Consider the following 15,510-nt stretch of genomic DNA (forward strand, 5'->3'; position numbering starts at 1 on the left):
GGTATGGGGGGGGTGTTGAGGGGGTTGGGGGGGGGTTGTGAGAGGTTTGGGGGGTTACGTGGGCTTTGGGGGGGTACGGTGGGGTTTGGGTGGGATTTTGGGGGGCTATAGGAGGAGGTCGGGGGGGTTATGGGGGGTTATGGGGGGGCTATAGGGGATATGGGGGGGGTGAGGGGGTTATGGGGGGGGTGTAGGGGGGGGTGGGGTGTCCGCGCCCCCTCCCCGCGGCTGAGGGGCAGTGGGGGCGCAGAGTGGCGGGAGGCGCAGGCGGCGCAGCGCGGGGAGGAGCGGCGGTGGCGGCTGCGGCACCACCTCGACCTGGCGGCCAAGGGTGAGCCGGGGGGGGCGCCCCCTCGCACGGGGGGTTGGCGGGGGGGTCTCTCTGCCCCGAGACCCCCCCCCGACCCCCCTCCCTCCTCCCCCCCCCCTCCAGGGCCGCTCCGACAGACCTTCGCCCACAACCCCCTCTCCCCCCCGGGGGGGGCCGCCCCCCCCGCGCCCCCCAAGCGCCCCTGGAAGGACACCCTCGGCTGAGGGGTGGGGGTGGGGGGCAATAAACAACCCGCCCCTCCCCCACCGCCTCAGCTCTCTCCGTGATTGCGCTCGAACTGGTTGAAAAATGCGTTAATTAAGGGGGGGGGGGGGGGGGGTGTTAAAAGCGCCTTTGAGCCGGTTTGGCGCTCGGCGGCCGCCGTACCGCTCAAGATGGCGGCGCCCTTAGGGAAGAGTCCGTACAACATGGCGGCGCCGCGCAAGAGGGCGGTGCTGTAGGGGAGGGGCGGGAGCGGCGCCGTCACGTGGCGGTGGGGCGTAACGCGTCACTTCCGGAGCGCGTCACTTCCGGAGCTCGGCCATGGCGGCGCGCAGAGTGCTGCGGCTCGGTGCGGGCGGCGGGGGCGGGGTTAAACCGGGAGGGGGCGGGGCGGGGGCGGTGGGGGCGGGGTCACGGGGCCGCCCGGTTGGGGGGGGGGGGGGGGGGCGCCAAAAGGGCGCGAGACGGGGGGGGTAAAGGCGGGAGGGGGGGGGGCTCCGGGGCGGGGGTGTGGTTAGCGAGCGGCGCGGGAGGGGCTAAGGGGTGGGCGGGGCTAAGGGGAGGGGCGGGGCCCGCGGCGGCAGGCAGGTGGGGGAAGGGGGTGGGGCTGCCGCGCCGTGGGCGTGGCTAATATGGCTGTGGGCGTGGTTTGTGGTCGGGGTGGGCGTGGCCTGTGGGTGGGCGGGGTTTGGGTGGCAGTAGAGGAGAGCCCAAAGGAGGGGGGGGGGGGGGGGAACAACACCTTGAGGTGGCGGTGGGTGGAGCCCCAGCTTGGGGGAGGGGCTAAGGGGAGGTGGGCGTGGCCTGTCTGACCCCGCCCCCCAGCCGAGCTGCAGGCGCGCTCCCAGCGGGCCCCGCCCCGCCCCGCCCCCCGCATCGGCCAATGGCGAGTGGCGTAAGTTTGGGGGGTTGGGGGGGGGGAGGGGGGGGTGTCACGGGGGTGTCCCCGCTCACCCCTCCCCCCCCCCCGCGTGTGTCCCCCCTCCCCCAGGCGGGGGTTGGCCCCCAGTGCCGCCGGGTACGGGCCCCTCCGCGACCTCCCGGACTGGGCCTTCGCCGGTGAGAGCCCCCGGGGGGTCCCCAAATCTGGGGGGGGATATACCCTGGGGGGGGGGGGGGGCCCAAATTTTGGGGGGGATACCCGGGGGGGGGGGATAATGGGGGGATGGGGGGGGATACCGGGGGGGGGGGTCATGGGGGGATGGGGGGGGGGGATACTCTTGGGGGTGACCCCCAAATCTGGGGGGAGGGGGGATACCCGGGGGGGGGGTCATGGGGGGGATGGGGGGGGGGATACTCTTGGGGGGACCCCCAAATCTGGGGGGGGGGCTACCCTGGGGGGGGTCACAGGGGGATGGGGGGGGGGGGAGTCCCTTTTGGGGGGGACCACTTAAGACTGGGGGGAACACACTCCATTTTGGGGGGGACACCCCCTGTTTGGGGGGGAACGCCCCCAACACTCGGGTTTGGGGGGGGGGGGGGGGGGGGATACCGCGGGCTCCTGCGCCCCGGGGGGGGTGGGGGGGTTATGGGGGGGTCCCTGAGCCGCCCCTCCCCCCCAGACGGCCGCCCGGCGCCGCTGTGGAAGGGACAACTGCGGCGGCTGCGGGAGAACGAGGAGTTGGCGGTGAGTGGGGGGGGGGGGGGCGGGGGGGGGACATTTTGGGGAGAGGTGACACTCTCGGGGGGGTCCCCACAGCGGTGACCCCCCGGGTGTCCCCCCTCCCCCCCCCCCCCCAGCGCCGCGCCGTGAAGCTGAGCCGCGTTCTGGATGCGGCCGCGGAAAGGGGGGGGTCCGGGGGGCCCCTCCCCCCCTCCTGCGCCCCAAAGGCTCCCAGCGCCGACCAGTACAAACCAGTACGGACCAGTGAGGACTGCCCCACCCCCCCCCCCCCAAACTGGGGAGCGCTCACCGGGACGCCTGTGCCCCTCCCGGCATTCCCCCCTCCCCCCCCCCCCTTTTGCCAACACATTAATAAAAAAAGGAGTGGTTTAACCCCAAAAATGTGTTTGTCTCCACCGCGGTGTTCCCCTCCCCCCCCCCCCCGTCACGCACTCCCCCCTCCCCCGCTCCAGATGTGGCGGCCGATGACATCACCGCCCATGACATCACCGCCCGGGCGGCGGGCCCAGCACGGGACTGGGGGGGCGCTGCCAGCTCCCAGTTGTCCCCCAGTAACCCCCCCGCTCCCTTCCCAGCGCTCCCAGTAACCCCCTTCTCTTTTCCCAGTAGCTCCCAGTAAGCCCCAGTGCCCTCCCAGTAGCTCCCGGTAAAAACCCCTTCTCTCTTTACACTACTCCCAGTAACTCCTTTATCTCTTCCCAGTGCTCCCAGTAACCCCCGCTCCCCTCCCGGTGCTCCCAGTAAGCCCTAACCTCCTCCCAGTACTCCCAGTAGCCCTAATCCCCTCCCAGTAACCCCTAATGCTCTCCCAGTGCTCCCAGTAAGCCCAAACCCCCTCCCAGTGCTCCCAGTAACCCCTCAATCCCCTCTCAGTAATCCCTAATGCCCTCCCAGTGCTCCCAGTAAGCCCTAACCCCCTCCCAGTAAGCCCCCTTCTCTCTTCCCAGTGCTCCCAGTAACCCCCTCAGTCCCCTCCCAGTAACCCCTAATGCTCTCCCAGTGCTCCCAGTAACCCCTTTCTCTCTTCTCAGTGCTCCCAGTAAGACCTAATCCCCTCCCAGTGCTCCCAGTAACCCTCTTTTCTCTTCCCAGTGCTCCCAGTAAACCTCAACCCCCTCCCAGTACCCCCTCAACCCCCTCCCAGTGCTCCCAGTAACCCCCCACACTCCCTCCCAGTATGTCGTCCTCTCCACCCCCCACCCCCCCCGCCCCTCCCCCCCTTCCCAGTACAAACCAGCACTCACCAGCGCCCTGCGCCCCCCCCCTCCTCCGGGCGATCCTTTATTAATTATTAATTAATTAATTATTAATTATTATCTCCCCCCCCGGGGGCCCCCCCGGCGTTCCGGGCGCCCCTCCCCCCCTCCCGACCCGCAGGAGGAGGGGGTCGGACCCCCCCCGGACCCCCCTTTGCCCCTCCCCCCCCCCCCCCCCGAAAAACCCCAAAACGGTAAAAAACGCTCCCCACGAGCTTCGCCCCTCCCCCCCCCCCCCCCCGTTATGTACACCGGGCCCCGCCCCCTCATTTGCATAGCCCCGCCCTCCCCGCGTAGCCCCGCCTCACATGCGCGCTGGCCCCGCCCCTCATGCATAGGCGTCAAGCGGCCCCGCCCCCAACCCCCCGCCCCGGCCAATCAGAGGCCTCCGCTCCGCGGATGGGCCCCGCCCCCCCCCCTTGGCGGGGATTGGCTGGCTCGAGGCCCCGCCCACCTTCCGGAGGGGGAGGGGGCGGGGCCGACCGCTGACCTTTCCCGGCCAGGTCAAAGGTCGTGACCCCTCCCCCCGCCTCGGGAGGGGGCGGGGCTCAGGCGCGGCCCCGCCCAGAGCACCATGAGGAGGAGGGAGGGGGCGGGGCCACGCCAAGCCCCGCCCACGCCGAGCCGGGGAAGGGGGGGTGAAGAGGGAAGAAGGGGGCGGGGCCACGCGGGGGAGGGGCCTCCTGGGGTGTGGGCGCGGCCTGGTGGGGGGCGTGGCCTTGGGGAGGGGCGTGGCCTCCCATCTCCCCAGCAGCCCCAATAGGGGATTGGGGGGGGGGGGAATCCTCCAAAGGGGGTGTGTCCCCGGTGGGAGGAGCCTCCTAGGGCGTGGTCCGATGGGCGTGGCCCACATGGGGGCGTGTCCAGGAGGGGGGCGTGGCCTTCCCTCTCCCCTCCCTCCCCCATCGAGGGCAGGAGGGGGGAGGGGGGGTGTCTCCAAGGGGGAGGGTGTGCCCCCAGTGGGAGGAGCCTCCCAGGGCGTGGCCCGGTGGGCGTGGCCCTCATGGGGGCGTGTCCAGGAGGGGGCGTGGCCTTCCCTCTCCCCTCCCTCCCCCATAGAGGGCAGGAGTGGGGGGGGGGGGTGTGTGTGTCTCGGCGGGCGTGTCCGGGAGGGCGTGTCCGGGGGCGTGTCCCCGCGGGGCGGGGCTAGACGCGGGGCAGGAGGGAGCGCTGGCAGCGCAGGAGGCTCTTGGGGGCCCCGCGGCGGCGGCAGAGGAGGGCCACTGCCGCCACCCCCCCGGCGGCCCCCAGCAGGGCCAGCGGGGCGGCCACCGCCCCCGCCCCCGCCCCCACCTCGATGACGATGACCTCGGTGTCCCCCCCCCCCCCCGCGGCGGGGAGGAGGAGGGGCGGGGGGGCGGGGGGGGGTCCCCGCCGGCCTCCCCTCCCCCGCAGCCCAGCCAGTCCCGCAGCACCGACTTGGGGTAGCCCGGGGCCACCCGCAGCTGCTGGTTGTCGAACTGCCAATAGCGGTTCCCCTTGAAGAAGTAGGTGAAGGCTGCGGGGGGCGGCCACGGGGACACGGGGACACGGGGGCGGCCGAGGGGACACGGGGTGATGGGGGACGTGGGGACGGACGGACATCGGGGACGGCGGAGGGGTCATCGGGGGCATCAGAGGGGACATCGGGGGCATTGGGGACATCAGGAGGGACATTGGGGACATCAGAGGGGACATTGGGGACATTGGGGACATCAGGAGGGACATTGGGGACATCAGAGGGGACACGGGGTGATGGGGGACGTGGGGACAGACGGACATTGGGGACGGCGGAGGGGACATCAGGGACATTGGGGACATCAGGAGGGACATTGGGGACATCAGAGGGGACATCGGGGACATTGGGGACATCAGAGGGGACATTGGGGACATCAGAGGGGACATTGGGGACATCAGAGGGGACACGGGGTGATGGGGGATGTGGGGACAGACGGACATCAGGGACGGCAGAGGGGTCATCGGGGGCATCAGAGGGGACATTGGGGACATTGGGGACATCAGGGACATCAGAGGGGACATGGGGGTGATGGGGGTTATGGGGATTAGAGGGACATTGGGGACATCAGAGGGGACATTGGGGACATCAGAGGGGACATTGGGGACATTGGGGACATCAGGAGGGACATTGGGGACATCAGAGGGGACATTGGGGACATTGGGGACATCAGGAGGGACATTGGGGACATCAGAGGGGACACGGGGTGATGGGGGACATGGGGACAGACGGACATTGGGGACGGCGGAGAGGACATCGGGGATATTGGGGACATCAGAGGGGATATCGGGGACATCGGAGGGGACATCGGGGACATTTGGGACATCAGAGGGGACATTGGGGACATCAGAGGGGATATCGGGGACATCGGAGGGGACATGGGGGTGATGGGGGACATGGGGACGGACGGACATCGGGGACAGCAGAGGGGACATGGGGGTGATGGGGGTTATGGGGATTAGAGGGACATTGGGGACATCAGAGGGGACATTGGGGACACGGGGATGGCGGAGGGGACACGGGGTGATGGGGGACATGGGGACAGACGGACATTGGGGATGGCAGAGGGGACATCGGGGCATTGGGGACATCAGGGACATGGGGACATGGGGGTGATGGGGGTTATGGGGATTAGAGGGACATCAGGGACATTGGGGACATCAGAGGGGACATCGGGGCATGGGGACATCAGGGACATGGGGACATGGGGATGTTGGAGGGGACACGGGGACATGGGGACGGACAGACATTGGGGACATCAGGGACATGGGGACATGGGGGTGATGGGGATATGGGGACATTGGGGACATCAGAGGGGATATGGGGACAAAGGGACATGGGGGGGACGGGGGGGACACGGAGGGGGGGAGAGAAGAGATGACAATTAGGACCATGTGCCGCCACCCCCCACCTCCCCTCAACGTCCCCACGTCCCCCTGTCCCCCCATGTCCCCCCGTGTCCCCAACCCCCCGTGTCCCCCCGTGTCCCTCACCGTCGTCGGGGCCCATGAAGGCGCCGCGGGGGGACTCGGGGACCCCCCCCCACACCTCGATGCCTTTGGGGTAGTCGGGGTCCACCGAGCGGCTGTCCTCGTTGAAGCGGTAGTACCTGGGGGAGGGGGGGACACGTCACCGTGGGCGTGGGGACACCACCGTGGGCGTGGGGACATCGTGGTGGCCATAGGAATGGCCATGGGGACACCACCGTGGGCATGGGGACGTTGTGGTGGGCACAGGGATGGCCATGGGGACACCACCACGGGCGTGGGGACACCACCATGGCCATGGAGGACATCACCACAGGCATGGGGACATCACCATGGGTGTGGGGACACCACCGTGGCCATGGGGACGGCCATGGGGACATCACCACGGGTGTGGGGACACCATCATGGGCGTGGGGACATCGTGGTGGTCATGGGGACGGCCATGGGGACACCACCACTGGTGTGGGGACACCACCGTGGCCATGGGGACGTTGTGGTGGGCACAGGGATGGCCATGGGGACACCACCCCGGGCGTGGGGACATCGTGGTGGTCATGGGGATGGCCATGGGGACACCACCATGGCCATGGAGGACATCACCACGGGCGTGGGGACACCACCATGGCCATGGGGACATCGTGGTGGCCATAGGAATGGCCATGGGGACACCAGCGTGGCCATGGGGACGTTGCCACGGGCACGGGGACATCACCACAGCCGTGGGGATGAGGACACCACCGTGGGGGAGAGGGGACGGGGCTGGGGACAAGGAGAAGGCCCGGGGAGGTGGCACGAGGGTGACAGAGGGGACAAGGAGGTCCCAGGACGTGGCAGGAGGTGAGAGAGGTGACCCGGAGGTGAGAAGCGGGAGCCAGCGGGTCCCCAGAGGTACCAGCAGGCGGCAGAGGGGGGAGAGGAGGTGAGAGAGGTGACAAGAAGGTCCCCGAAGGTCCCAAGAGGTCCCCAAAGGTGCCAGAAGGTGCCAGAAGGTCTCAGAAGGTCTCAGAAGGTCCCAAGAGGTGGCAGCAGGTGACAGAGAGGTGAGGAGGAAGTTCCAAGAGGTCCCAGGAGGTGCCAAGAGGTCCCAGAGGGTCCCCAAAGGTCCCAGAAGGTCCCCAAACGTTCCAGATGGTGCCAAGAGGCCCCAGAAGATCCCAGAAGAGGTCTCCAAAAGGTCCCCGAAGGTCCCCAAAGGCCCCAGAACGACCCGAAGGTCCCCGAAGGTCCCAAGAGGTGCCCAGAAGGTCCCCGAAGGTCCCCAAAGGTCCCCGAAGGTCCCAAGAGGTGCCCAGAAGGTCCCAGAAGGTCCCCAAAGGTCCCAGAAGGTCCCAAGAGGTGCCCAGAAGGTCCCAAGAGGTGCCCAGAAGGTCCTGGGGGGTGCCAGGAGGTGCCACCCACTTGTTGCCCCGGAAGAAGTAGGTCTTGCCGCTGGGCAGCCAGAGCAGGGCGGCGTCCAGGCGGTCGGTGGGGACGCCCCGGCCCAGGTCCCTCAGCGCCCGCGGGTAGCCCGGCTCCAGCACCGCCTCGTCGAACACCCAGTGCTTGTCCCCTGGCCGTGGGGGACACCGTCACCTCCCCCGGCCCCGCCTCCATCCCACCTCCCACCTCCATCCCACCTCCCACCTCCATCCCACCTCCCACCTCCATCCCACCTCCCCACCTCCACCCTCTTGTCCATATCTCCATCTCTACGTCACCATCTCCACCTCCGGGTCCCCATCCCCACGTCCCCACCTCCGTGTCACCACCTCCATCCCCACGTCCCCACCCCATGTCCTCATCTCCACCTCCATATCTCCATCCCCACATCTCCACCTCCATCCCCACGTCCCCACCTCCATCCCCACGTCCCCATCTCCACCTCCCTGTCCCCATCTCCACCTCCCTGTCACCATCTCCATGTCCCCACCTCCATCCCATGTCCCCACCTCCATCCCCACCTCTCTATCTCCATCCTCTTGTCCTTATCTCCAGCCCCACGTCCCCACCCCCGCTGTCCCCACCCCGTACCTTTGAAGAAGACGAACTTGCCGTCCTTCCTCTCGTAGGCGGTGTTGATGTTGGGGGGCAGCCCCACCCAGAAGTGCCCGATGGGCAGCGGGTACCCGTCCATCACCCGCCGGTCCCGCACGCGCCAGAACCACCGCTCCTGTCCCGGGGACACCCCCCGTCACCCTGCTGGCCGCTCCCCCAACCTCGGGGGGGACATCTCCACCACCGGTCCCATCCCCACCTCCTTGTCCCCATCCCCACGTCCCCACCTCCATCCCCACGTCCTCATCTCCACCACCACATCCCCACCTCCATGTTCTTGTCCCCATCCCCACGTCCCCACCTCCACCCCCACGTCCCCACCTCCACCCCCACGTCCCCACCTCCACCCCCACGTCCCCACCTCCATCCCCACGTCCCCACCTCCACCACCACATCCCCACCTCCATGTTCTTGTCCCCATCCCCACGTCTCCACCTCCATCCCCACGTCCCCACCTCCACCACCACATCCCCACCTCCATGTTCTTGTCCCCATCCCCACGTCTCCACCTCCATCCCCACGTCCCCACCTCCATCCCCACGTCCCCACCTCCATCCCCACGTCCTCATCTCCACCGCCACATCCCCACCTCCATGTTCTTGTCCCCATCCCCACGTCCCCACCTCCATCCCCACGTCCCCACCCCCCCGCCCCCGTGCCCCCGCCCCCACCTTGAAGACGAACATCTCCCCGCGGAGCATGGCGATGGTGTCAAAGTTCCCGTCGCAGATCCGGGGGCCATAGGGGGGTCCGGGGGGTCGGTCGGGGCTCCGGGGCCGCGCGGTGGTGCGGGGGCCGGCGGGTGGCCAGCTGGGACCCGTCCCCGTCCCTGGGGGGACACCGTCAGCAGCAGGAGGGTGGTGGGACACAGCACGGGGCCGGGTCACGCGGTGGGGTGGGGTGGGGGCGGGGGGGGTTGGCCGAACCGTAGAGCTGCTGGATGCCGCGGCGGTCGTCATCGGGGAGGACGAAGGCTTCGGTGTCCATCCACTGGTAGAAGGGGGCCATGATGGCCGAGGGGTCGCTGGAGTGCTCCAGCCCCAGCGCGTGGCCCAGCTCGTGCACGGCCACCAGGAAGAGGTCGTTCCCTGGTGGGGTGGGGGGTGGGGAGGTCAGCGGCGGAGGGGGTGGAGGGGGTGGGGGTGAGGGGGGCGGTGGCGGGGAGGAGGAGGACCTGGTGTCCCCAAGAGGATCACGACTGGGTCAAGGAGAGGCCTAAATTGGGTGGAGGACACCTTCATGGCCATGATTGGGTCAAGGAGGGCCTAAATTGGGTGGAGGACACCCCCACGGCCACGATTGGCTCACAGTGGGGCCTAAATTGGGTGGAGGACATCTTCATGGCCATGATTGGGTCAAGGAGGGCCCTTAATTGGGTGGAGGACACCCCCACAGCCATGATTGGATCAAGGGGGGGCCTAAATTGGGTGGAGGACACCCCCACAGCCATGATTGGGTCAAGGAGAGGCCTAAATTGGGTGGAAGACATCTCCACGGCCATGATTGGGTCAAGGGGGGGCCTAAATTGGGTGGAGGACACACCCACGGCCATGATTGGGTCAAGGAGAGGCCTAAATTGGGTGGAGGACATCTTCATGGCCATGACTGGGTCAAGGAGAGGCCTAAATTGGGTGGAGGACATCTTCATGGCCATGATTGGGTCAAGGAGGGCCCTTAATTGGGTGGAGGACACCCCCACAGCCATGATTGGATCAAGGGGGGGCCTAAATTGGGTGGAGGACACCCCCACAGCCATGATTGGGTCAAGGAGAGGCCTAAATTGGGTGGAAGACATCTCCACGGCCATGATTGGGTCAAGGGGGGGCCTAAATTGGGTGGAGGACACACCCACGGCCATGATTGGGTCAAGGAGAGGCCTAAATTGGGTGGAGGACATCTTCATGGCCATGACTGGGTCAAGGAGAGGCCTAAATTGGGTGGAGGACATCTTCATGGCCATGATTGGGTCAAGGAGGGCCCTTAATTGGGTGGAGGACACCCCCACAGCCATGATTGGATCAAGGGGGGGCCTAAATTGGGTGGAGGACAACCCCACAGCCATGATTGGGTCAAGGAGAGGCCTAAATTGGGTGGAAGACATCTCCACGGCCATGATTGGGTCAAGGGGGGGCCTAAATTGGGTGGAGGACACACCCACGGCCATGATTGGGTCAAGGAGAGGCCTAAATTGGGTGGAGGACATCTTCATGGCCATGACTGGGTCAAGGAGAGGCCTAAATTGGGTGGAGGACATCTCCGTGGCCATGATTGGGTCAAGGAGGGCCCTTAATTGGGTGGAGGACATCTTCATGGCCATGATTGGGTCAAGGAGGGCCCTTAATTGGGTGGAGGACACCCCCACAGCCATGATTGGGTCAAGGAGGGCACTTAATTGGGTGGAGGACACCCCCACAGCCATGATTGGATCACGGTGGGGCCTAAATTGGGTGGAGGACATCTCCATGGCCATGATTGGGTCAAGGAGGGCCTAAATTGGGTGGAGGACATCTCCATGGCCATGATTGGGTCAAGGGGGGGCCTTAATTGGGTGGAGGACATCTCCATGGCCATGATTGGGTCAAGGGGGGGCCTTAATTGGGTGGAGGACACCCCCACAGCCATGATTGGGTCAAGGGGGGGCCTAAATTGGGTGGAGGACGCCTCCTTGGACCTCACTGGGCCACGAAGGAACCCGAACCGGGAGGAGGACACCTCCCCCGTGGTGGCGGAAGCCCCCAACGTGGGCGGAGGTCCCCCCTCACCGCTGAGGTCGTCGTTGCGGGCGGTCCAGGGCTCGGCGCCGTCGAAGTGGGTGTCTCCGCCGATGTGGGGCCCCGGGAAGTAGGCGTGGGCCAGGAAGCCGCCTTCTCCGTCGAAGGGGGTGCTGTCCCCGTGGAAGCCCTCGGCGAAGAAGATCATGATGTCCGCCTGGGGCGCCCGGCCCTGCCGCACCTCCCCGTAGGACACCTCCCGGAAGCGCAGCGGGGTGGCGGCCGCCCACACCCCGAAAGCCCGACGGATGGCCCCGAAGGTCCCCGCCTCCCCCACCTTGGGGGTGTAGTTCTGGATGCTGGAGGAGAAGACCACACACAGCGAAAAGCCGCCGGTGCCACCGCCACGGCTTCCCCCGGCCACGGTTCTCCGCCCGACCCCGCCCTGTCCTCACCAGAAGGTGATCTCCTGGTGCTCCCACTTCATGCCCTGGATGGCGTAGCGCCGGCGCCGCACGTTGGCCTTGATCTCCGCCCCGAACTTGTCGGGGACACCGCAGCGGGGGCGACGCATGGCCCTGGGGGGGGGGGAGTGCGTCAGGGCGGTCGGAGGACCTCCGAGGGTCCCCCCTCGCAGCTCGAAGGCTTTTGGTGCTCCTTGGAGCACCTCCGAGCCAACCGCAGGCGGTGGTTGGACCCACAACCCGGCAGGAGCTGTCGCTAACGGTGGCTGGAGGAGCCACAACCCAACGCCGCTGATGACGGCTGGAGGACCTACAGCCAACCAACCAACGGCTCCTGCAGGACCTACAACCCAACAATCACCAACGGTTCTTGGAGGACCTACAACCCCAAAACCAACTGATGGCTCCTGGAGGACCCACAACCCAACGATCGATGGCTCCTGCGGGACCTCCAACCAACTGATGGCTCCTGGAGGACCTACAACCCAACGATCGATGGTTCCTGGAGGACCTCCAACCAACTGATGGCTCCTGTGGGACCCACAACCCAACGATCAATGGCTCCTGGAGGACCTCCAACCAACTGATGGCTCCTGGAGGACCCCCAACCCAACGATCGATGGCTCCTGGAGGACCTCCAACCAACTGATGGCTCCTGGAGGACCTCCAACCCAACGATCGATGGCTCCCGGAGGACCTCCAACCAACTGATGGCTCCCGGAGGACCTCCAACCAACTGATGGCTCCTGCAGGACCTCCAACCAACTGATGGCTCCTGCAGGACCCACAACCAACTGATGGCTCCTGGAGGACCCACAACCAACTGATGGCTCCTGGAGGACCCACAACCCAACGATCAATGGCTCCTGCGGGACCTCCAACCAACTGATGGCTCCTGCAGGACCTACAACCAACTGATGGCTCCTGTGGGACCTACAACCCAATGATCGATGGTTCCTGGAGGACCCACAACCAACTGATGGCTCCTGGAGGACCCACAACCCAACGATCGATGGCTCCTGGAGGACCTCCAACCAACTGATGGCTCCTGGAGGACCCCCAACCCAACCACTGATGGTTCCTGGAGCACCTCCAACCAACCGACGGCTCCTGGAGGACCCCCAGCCCCACCACCATGGGGGTAGGGCCACGTTCTCCCCCCAGGAGCCCCCACCTGAGGGTCTCGGCGTCGGCGGTGCCGGTGACGGTGAGGCCGTAGAAGCGCTGCATGGCGGCCAGGGCGGCCGAGAGGGACTGGGGCGAGCGTTGCGTGTGGGTCCGCAGGTCGCCGGGGGGGAGGTAGCCATATTGCTGCAGCCACGCCTGGGGGGGGGAGGGGGAGGGGCAGATTTGGGGGGGGGAGGAGATGGTGGTGGTGGTGGTGGTGGTGGTGGTGGTGGGGGCACCACCGGCAACGTCCTCCTCCCTCCCCCGCGCCCAAATTAGCAGCCGGTAATTAACGGCCCCCGCGGGGGTTATTCTGGGCCGGCGTCCGTCTGTCCTGTGGTCACACCCCCACCCCCCCCCCACCCCCGACGTCCGTCTGTCCTCCCCGTCCCGTGATTTTTGGCGGTGTGGGGGGAGGGCGGTGGTTTGGCAGGAGGAGGGACGGAAAGTTGGACGGAGGGAGATGGTGGTGGAGGAGGAGGAGGGGGGGGGGGGGGAGGGAGGGGGAAGGACGGACGGAGGGACGGTGGTGGGACGGATGGACGGACGGACGGTGGGGGGGGGGCGGATGGACGTGGGGATGGACATGGGGATGGACGTGGGGATGGATGGACAGATGGACGTGGGGATGGACAGAGGGACATGGGGATGGACAGATGGACGTGGGGATGGACGTGGGGATGGACAGATGGACACTTGGATGGGCAGATGGACTTGGGGATGGACAGACGGATGTGGGGATGGACATGGGGATGGAGGGATGGACAGATGGACGTGGGGACGGGCAGATGGACACTTGGGTGGACAGATGGACGTGGGGACGGACACTTGGTTGGACACGGGGGAGGACAGATGGACATAAAGGTGGGGAGGTGGACACGGGGATGGACAGACGGACACTTGGATGGGCACAGGGCCGCAGGGAGGGACAGATGGACACAGGGAGGGACAGATGGACGTAGGGGTGGACGGATGGCCACGGGGACGGACAGAGGGACACTGTGGCAGGAGGAGGACCGTGCGGAGAGCGGGACGGACAGGAGGACGGCGGGGGTGGACAGACGGACGGTGGCCAGATATGGGGGGTGGGGGGACAGACGGACACGCGGGCGGAGGGACGGAGGGACGGAGTGGGGGGATTTGGGGGAAAAACACACAGAAGAAGCGGAAGTGGCGGAGGAGGAAAAAATGGGAAAGAGATTGGGGGGGGGTGGGGGGGGTGGGGGGAAAAAGGGCCGAAAGAGGCAGAAAAAGGGCCGAAAGAGGTAAAAAGAGGCGGAAAGAGGTAAAAAAAGGCCAAAAGAGGTAAAAAAAGGCGGAAAGAGGTAAAGAAAAAAGGGCAAAAGAGGATAAAAAAAAGCCAAAGAGGTTAAGAAAAAAAGCCAAAAGGGGTAAAAAGAGACCCAAAGAGGTAAAAAAAAAGCCGAAAGAGGTAAAAACAAACCAAAAGCGGCAAAAGAAAGGCTGAAAGAGGGAAATAAAGGGAAATAAAGGGAAATAAAGGGAAATAAAGGGAAATAAAGGGAAAAAAGGGAAGAAGGGGTAAAAAAAAGGCCCGACAGAGGCAAAACCCAAAAGCAAAAGAGGTTAAAAACCCCAAAGCCGAAAGATGTAAAAAAAGGCCGAAAGCGGTTAAAAAAGGCCAAAAAACGGCCGAAAGCGGCAAAAAGAAGGGAGGAAGAGGAAGGAGAGAGGGGGAACGTGGCCGGAGGGGGGGGGGGGGGGCGGGGGGGGATCGGGAACAAAGGAATGGGGGAAAATGGCAGCGGAGGGGGGGGGGGGGCGGGAAACAACCCCCCCCCCGCGGGGGCGCGCCCCCTTTTTGGGGGATATCCCCCATGGAGAGACCCCAAATATTTGGGACCCCCCACCCCCCCCCCCCAATGCCTGTGGAGGGGGGGGACACACCCCTATATCCCCCCCATAAATGTCCCCCCCACACTCTGGGGGGATGTGTCCCCCCCCCCCCAAATATTTGGGTCCCCATATGTGGGGGGGGGACAAACCCCCCTCCCAAATTCCTCGGGGGGGGGAGGGGAGGGGGGGAGGACTTCTGGGACCCCCCCATGGATGGGGACACCCCCCCCCCCCCCCCTCCCGGACCACCCCTAAAAGAAGACCCCCCCCCATTATTGGGGTGTGCCCCCCCCCCCCCATAGGATGTGTGTCCCCAAATCCCCCCCTTCCCCCCCAAAAAAAAAGCCGCCCCCCCCTCAGCCCCCCTGAAACGGGGGGGGGGATAATCCCCTAAATTATTTTTTTTTTTGGGGGGGTGGGTGTCCTGTGTCCCCCCAAAGTGGGGGGGGAGGGGTCGTGATGCCCATATGGGGGGGGGGGGGTCACGCTGGATGCCCGAGTACCCCAAAAAAGAGGGGGGTGGGAGGATGGGGGGGGGGGGGATGGGGGGGGGGGAGGGGGGGGATGGGGGGGGGGTCTCACCTCGGGGCTGAAGGGCGCCTGGGGGCGGCGGGGGGGGAGGGCTCCCAGGAGGACCCCCGAGCAGCAGCCGGGGACGGGGACATGGTGCTCCGTCCGGGACGGGACCTTTTTGGGGGGGGGGGGAGAGGAGGGGGAGGGGAGGACAAGGAGGGGGTGGGACCAATTTTTTTTTTTTAATTTTTTTTTTTTTTTTTTTTTTTTTGGGGGGTGTTGTGCCCTCCCTGAGCCCCTCAGGGGGCGCCTGTTCTGCCCCAAAAAATTTGGGGGGGGGGGGGGGGGTGGTCACGAGGATGGGGGGGGG

At 66.4% G+C, this 15,510-nt stretch overlaps 2 protein-coding genes and 1 long non-coding RNA gene across 3 annotated transcripts; 2 read left to right on the forward strand and 1 right to left on the reverse strand.

Annotated features, from left to right (window-relative positions):
• The first annotated feature begins 202 nt into the window (after window positions 1-202).
• Window positions 203-572, forward strand: LOC309684103. Its single transcript, XR_014270266.1, has 2 exons — window positions 203-331; window positions 434-572. It is a non-coding gene; the product is annotated as an uncharacterized lncRNA (long non-coding RNA).
• A 261-nt stretch (window positions 573-833) lies between these two features.
• On the forward strand, window positions 834-3,115 carry MRPL52 (mitochondrial ribosomal protein L52; the record flags this gene model as incomplete). The annotated part of the gene is made up of 8 exons (XM_082500056.1): window positions 834-881; window positions 1,358-1,427; window positions 1,524-1,591; window positions 2,095-2,159; window positions 2,273-2,522; window positions 2,609-2,707; window positions 2,859-2,866; window positions 3,104-3,115. Exons 1-8 carry the CDS (start codon window positions 854-856, stop codon window positions 3,113-3,115), a joined length of 600 nt encoding a protein of 199 aa, XP_082356182.1. The 5' UTR covers window positions 834-853.
• Window positions 3,116-4,558: 1,443 nt separating this feature from the next.
• On the reverse strand, window positions 4,559-15,314 carry MMP14 (matrix metallopeptidase 14; the record flags this gene model as incomplete). The annotated part of the gene is given in 11 exon segments (XM_082500057.1): window positions 4,559-4,798; window positions 4,801-4,910; window positions 6,401-6,516; window positions 7,793-7,943; window positions 8,405-8,543; window positions 9,100-9,257; window positions 9,355-9,516; window positions 11,191-11,498; window positions 11,595-11,717; window positions 12,778-12,926; window positions 15,210-15,314. Coding segments are annotated over 11 exon segments (1,761 nt in total), but the record flags the coding sequence as incomplete, so codon positions are not given.
• Window positions 15,315-15,510: the final 196 nt, after the last annotated feature.

The sequence above is a fragment of the Vanellus vanellus genome, assembly GCF_965231255.1.
Source record: "Vanellus vanellus genome assembly, contig: HAP1_SCAFFOLD_2209, whole genome shotgun sequence".
NCBI classification, from domain to species: domain Eukaryota; kingdom Metazoa; phylum Chordata; class Aves; order Charadriiformes; family Charadriidae; genus Vanellus; species Vanellus vanellus.